This window comes from Gossypium hirsutum, chromosome D08 (genome assembly GCF_007990345.1).
Source record: "Gossypium hirsutum isolate 1008001.06 chromosome D08, Gossypium_hirsutum_v2.1, whole genome shotgun sequence".
In the NCBI taxonomy this organism is placed as follows: Eukaryota; Viridiplantae; Streptophyta; class Magnoliopsida; order Malvales; family Malvaceae; genus Gossypium; species Gossypium hirsutum.
Window position 1 is genome coordinate 22267954 of NC_053444.1, and position 5302 is coordinate 22273255.

At 41.1% G+C, this 5302-nt stretch overlaps 1 protein-coding gene across 1 annotated transcript; it reads left to right on the forward strand.

The window, feature by feature from the left end:
- The first annotated feature begins 1161 nt into the window (after positions 1-1161).
- On the forward strand, positions 1162-4810 carry LOC121220311 (uncharacterized). Its single transcript, XM_041099986.1, has 4 exons — positions 1162-2037; positions 2384-2822; positions 3390-4025; positions 4635-4810. The coding sequence occupies exons 1-4, from the start codon at positions 1162-1164 to the stop codon at positions 4808-4810; spliced, it is 2127 nt and encodes a 708-aa protein (XP_040955920.1).
- Positions 4811-5302: the final 492 nt, after the last annotated feature.

The window sequence follows — 5302 nt, forward strand, 5'->3', positions numbered from 1 at the left end:
AGTCTGGAGACACTTCAACAAAATTTTTTCCAAAATCACATTCTACACTCTTTTATATCCCTCTTAGTGAAATTTCACGCTATTAAAAAAAAGTGTTTCGAGTTTGTAAGTTTGGCATTCTCTTCTATTCATCTTCTAAGCCACACTTAGCCTAAAGCCTTTCTTGTTTCTTTTAGCCTACCCGTAACCTAACATCGATCCCTTGTAAAGCCATTTGAAGCCGACCCATTGAACTACGATAAGGTCACGATGAGTCGCTTACGAAATCACGAGAGGAAATTGAGTGGAAAAAGGCGTGAGAGTTACATAAAAAGAAAAAGCCAAAAAAATTGAGTGAAACACGAGTGGAGTGTTATTCTTTCTTTTCGAGAGATTCGTGAGGTTTTTTTGTGAGGTTTTATTTTCATGTCTCAAAGTCCTGAACGAAATATGGCGGAAGGAGGTGGAAGGCAACCAATCCGAAACATTGCGCCTGGAGGAGGTGGACTGTCGGATTTGGCTCAACAAGCCTTGTTACGAGAAATCCAACGCATGATCTGAGGTGAGTTAGAATTCATTAACGAATGATTGGATCAAGTTAAATTGGGGAATCAATGAGAGCGTACACCCCAAGGGCCGCAAAGAGGGCGAGACCAATTGGAAATCAATCAAGACGACCTATATGATCCGAATGAAGCCGAAAGTGATCAAGGATCAAACATAAGTGAAGGACGAAGAGGTCAAAGGAACCGAGGTAATCGGAATCAAAGACGCATGGATGATGACTTAAGGAACATTAAACTATCCATTCCATCCTTTCAAGGAAAATCTGATCCGGAAGCCTACTTGGAATGGGAGAAGAAGATCGAATTAGTTTTTGATTGTCATAATTATTCCGAGATCAAAAAGGTGAAGTTGGCGGCCATAGAATTCTCCGATTACACTATGATTTGGTGGGATCAACTCACTACAAGCCGAAGAAGGAATGGGGAAAGGCCAATATCAACTTGGGCTGAGATGAAGGCCGTGATGCGATGCCGATTCATTCCCTCCTATTACCATCGGGAACTCTATCAAAAACTTCAAAATCTTACTCAAGGCTCAAAGAGTGTTGAGGATTATTTCAAAGAGATGGAGATCGCGATGATCCGAGCCGATGTCCAAGAAGATCGTGAAGCAATGATGGCGCGATTCCTTACTGGTCTCAATCGAGACATCGCCAACGTTGTGGAATTGCAACATTACATTGAGATTGTGGACATGGTACATATGGCCATTAAGGTAGAGAAGCAACTTAAACGAAAAGGTACCACCCGAAGTTATCCTACCCCAAGCACAACTAGATGGGGGCAAAGCTCGAGTAAAACTAATCCTCCTAGTCGTGCCAATGAGCCAATGGTGCCTGCTAAAGCAAACAAACCTATGGGCGATACGAGCAAAGGTAAGGCAACCGAATCATTTGCTAATCGTTCAAGGGATATTAAGTGTTTTAAGTGCCTTGGAAGAGGCCATACTGCGAGTCAATGTCCCAACCGCAACATTATGGTGGTTCGAGCAAATGGAGAAATAGAATCGGAGGAAGAAGAGCTTGAAGATGAGCCTGAAACCGTCTCTGACAATGAAGAAGAAGTGGAGCATGCCCTTGATGGGGAACTCTTAGTCGTCAAAAGGAGCCTAAGTATCCAAAGCATCGACGATGAACAACAACGAGAGAACATCTTCCATACTCGTTGTCAAGTACGAGGAAAGCTTTGTAGCGTCATCATCGATGGAGGAAGTTGTACGAACGTGGCGAGCACTCTCATGGTGGAAAAGTTAAATCTACCGACCACCAAGCATCCAAATCCGTACAAACTTCAATGGCTCAATGATGGAGGAGAGTTAAATGTGACAAAGCAAGTTTTAGTTTCATTTTCTATTGGAAAATATTTCGATGAAGTGCTATGCGATGTTGTTCCAATGCACGCGGGTCACTTGTTATTGGGCTGTCCATGGCAATTCGATCGTCGAGTTATGCACGATGGTTACTCAAATCGATATTCATTCAAAGGAAGAAATGTAACCTTAGCCCCATTGACGCCAAAGCAAGTCTATGAGGATCAACTTAAGCTGAAAATTTTCGTAGATCAAATGAGAGAAAAAGAAAAGAGCGAAAATACAAAAGAAAAGAAAAATGAAAAAAAAGAAAGAAAATTCAAAAAATGAAAATGAACAGAAAGCGAGAAAAGAAAAAGATGAAAAAGAAAAAGTGAGTGAAAAGTTAAATGTATTTGCAAAAGCAAGTGATGTTCGAAAAGCGTTTTTGGCAAGACAACCGATCCTTGTACTTATGTATAAGGAAAATTTGTTTAATACTAACGATATATCCTGAGATCCCCCTTCTTCTATTTTGTCTCTTTTGCAGGATTTCCAAGACGTTTTTCCGGATGAAGTGCCGAGTGGGTTGCCACCACTTCGTGGGATCAAGCACCAAATCGATTTTGTGCCTGGAGCCGTTATTCCAAATCGACCGGCATACCGAACCAATCCCGAAGAGACCAAAGAGCTTCAACGTCAAGTTAACGAACTCATGGAAAAAGGCTACATTCGAGAAAGTCTTAGTCCATGTGTCGTACCGGTTTTGTTGGTGCCTAAGAAGGACAGAACGTGGCGTATGTGTGTCGATTGTCGCGCCGTAAATAAAATAACTATTAAGTATAGGCATCCCATACCGCGCTTGTATGACATGCTCGATGAGTTAAGTGGTGCAAAGTTGTTCTCGAAAATTGATCTCAAAAGCGGATACCACCAGATTCGTATGCAAGAAGGTGATGAGTGGAAAACCGCTTTTAAAACGAAACATGGTTTGTATGAATGGTTGGTAATGCCATTCGGCTTAACCAACGCCCCTAGTACTTTTATGAGACTTATGAACTATGTTTTACGAAATTTCATTGGTAAGTTTTGCGTTGTGTATTTCGATGATATCCTTATATATAGTAAATCGTTAGATGAGCATGTAATTCATTTGTGAACTGTTTTAGAAGTTCTTAGAAGAGAGACTTTGTATGCTAATCTTAAAAAGTGTACATTTTGTTCTGACAAAGTTATCTTTTTAGGTTTCGTGGTTAGCTCGGAGGGCCTCGAAGTAGATAGCGAAAAGATTAAAGCGATTCAGGAATGGCCGAGACCGACGAGCATAAGCCAAGTGTGAAGTTTTCACGGCTTGGCAAGCTTCTATAGGCGTTTTGTGCCTAATTTTAGCACGTTAGCTGCACCGTTGACAAGCACCATCAAGAAGAACTCAACATTTCATTGGGCCGAAGATCAAGAAAATTCTTTTAATATTATTAAAGATTGTCTTACTAAAGCTCCTTTGTTAGCATTGCCTAATTTTTCTAAGACATTTGAAATTGAGTGTGACGCCTCAGGTATAGCAATAGGTGCCGTGCTAACTCAAGATGGAAGACCGATCGCTTACTTTAGCGAGAAGTTGAATGGAGCCGTGTTGAATTATCTCGTTTATGACAAGGAGATGTATGCACTTATTCGTGCTCTCGAGACTTGGCAGCATTATTTGTGGCCGAAGGAGTTTGTGATCCATTCGGATCATGAAGCATTAAAGCATATTAAAGGTCAGCACAAATTAAATAAACGCCATGCTAAGTGGGTAGAGTATTTGGAATCGTTTCCATATGTCATAAAATATAAAAAGGGTAAGGAAAATATCGTGGTTGACGCTCTTTTAAGAAGGTATACTCTTTTATCGTATTTGGAGTCTAAATTGCTTGGTTTTGCATTGTTGAAGGATCTATATGCTACTGGTGATGATTTTGGAGAAATGTTTGTTGCTTGTGAAAACGTTGCTATTGATAAGATTTATAGGTACGATGGTTTCCTTTTTAGAGAAGGAAAATTGTGTGTGCCGCGTAGTTCCATACGGGATGTATTAGTACATGAGGCGCATTGCGGAGGCCTCATGGGCCATTTCGGTGTTGGGAAAACTTTAGGAACTCTCCAAGAACATTTCTATTGGTCGAAAATGAAAAAGGACGTTGAGCAAATTTGTGCGCGATGTGTGACGTGCAAGAAGGCCAAATCCAAAATTAAACCGCACGGGCTGTATACGCTTTTCCCTATACCCGACGCACCTTGGGAAGACATTTCCATGGATTTTGTCCTTGGATTACCAAGAACCAAAACGGGGAAGGATTCTATTTTTGTTGTTGTTGATCGCTTCTCAAAAATGTCTCATTTTATTTCTTGTTCAAAAACTGATGATGCCGTTCACATTGCTAATCTTTTCTTTAAGGAAATTGTTTGCTTGCATGGCATCCCAAGGACGATTGTTTCTGATCAAGACGCCAAGTTTTTGAGTCACTTTTGGAGGTCGTTGTGGGGAAAGCTCGGAACTAAGTTGCTGTTTTCAACCACCTACCACCCCCAAACTGATGGCCAAACGGAAGTGGTCAACCGAGTGTTATCAACTTTGTTACGAGCCATCATACGGAAAAATCTCAAGTCGTGGGAAGAGTGTCTACCGCATATTGAATTTGCATATAACCGATCCGTTCATTCGGCAACCAAACACTCTCCTTTTGAAATCATTTATGGATTTAACCCGTTAACTCCTTTAGATTTAGTGTCTTTGCCTAATGATCAACTTATCCATGCAGATGCTAGAAAAAAGGCTGAATATGTAAAGGAGTTACATCGGAAAGTTCGAGCCAACATTGAAGCAAAAACTGAAAGTTATACTCAGAAGGCGAACAAGGGTCGTAAAAGAGTTATCTTCGAACCTGGTGATTGGGTTTGGATTCACATGAGAAAGGAAGGTTTTCCCGCCCAATGAAGGTCAAAGCTACTACCGCGTGGTGACGGACCTTTTCAAGTCTTGGAACGAATCAACGAGAACTCTTATTGACTTGATCTACAAGGTCAGTATAATATAAGTGTAAGTTTTAATGTCTCTGACTTATCCCCTTTTGATGCAGATTCCAATTTGAGGGCAAATCGCTTTGAAGAGGGGGAGGATGATACGGCCACGCCTCAAGCCCTACCTAGCCCGAGTAAGGAGCCTTTGGAGCTGCCTCGAGGTCCCATCACTCGATCACGAGCCAAACAATTCAAGGAGGCTGTTTCGGCTTTAGTTGACAAAATTTGGGGCGAGATTTTGGTTGGGCATATCGAAGAAGCTTGGACCAACTCGAAGAACACTCTGTGCACTTTACTACGAGCTGGATTAACTTCTAATTTAGCTCAATGAGTTCAAATCAGCTCAATTTAGCTAAAATACTTACGAATTCAACTCAATTAATTGTTGCTATTTAATTGGTCTCAAATC

Bases quoted from the DNA above. Each gene is read 5' to 3' on its own strand.
- LOC121220311 (XM_041099986.1), top strand. From the start codon at position 1,162: ATGGCGCGATTCCTTACTGGTCTCAATCGAGACATCGCCAACGTTGTG. The intron at 2,823-3,389 runs GTTTGTATGAAT...GTGACGCCTCAG, and splicing joins CGCTTTTAAAACGAAACATG to GTATAGCAATAGGTGCCGTG. The intron at 4,026-4,634 runs GTGCGCGATGTG...TTATCCATGCAG, and splicing joins AAAGGACGTTGAGCAAATTT to ATGCTAGAAAAAAGGCTGAA.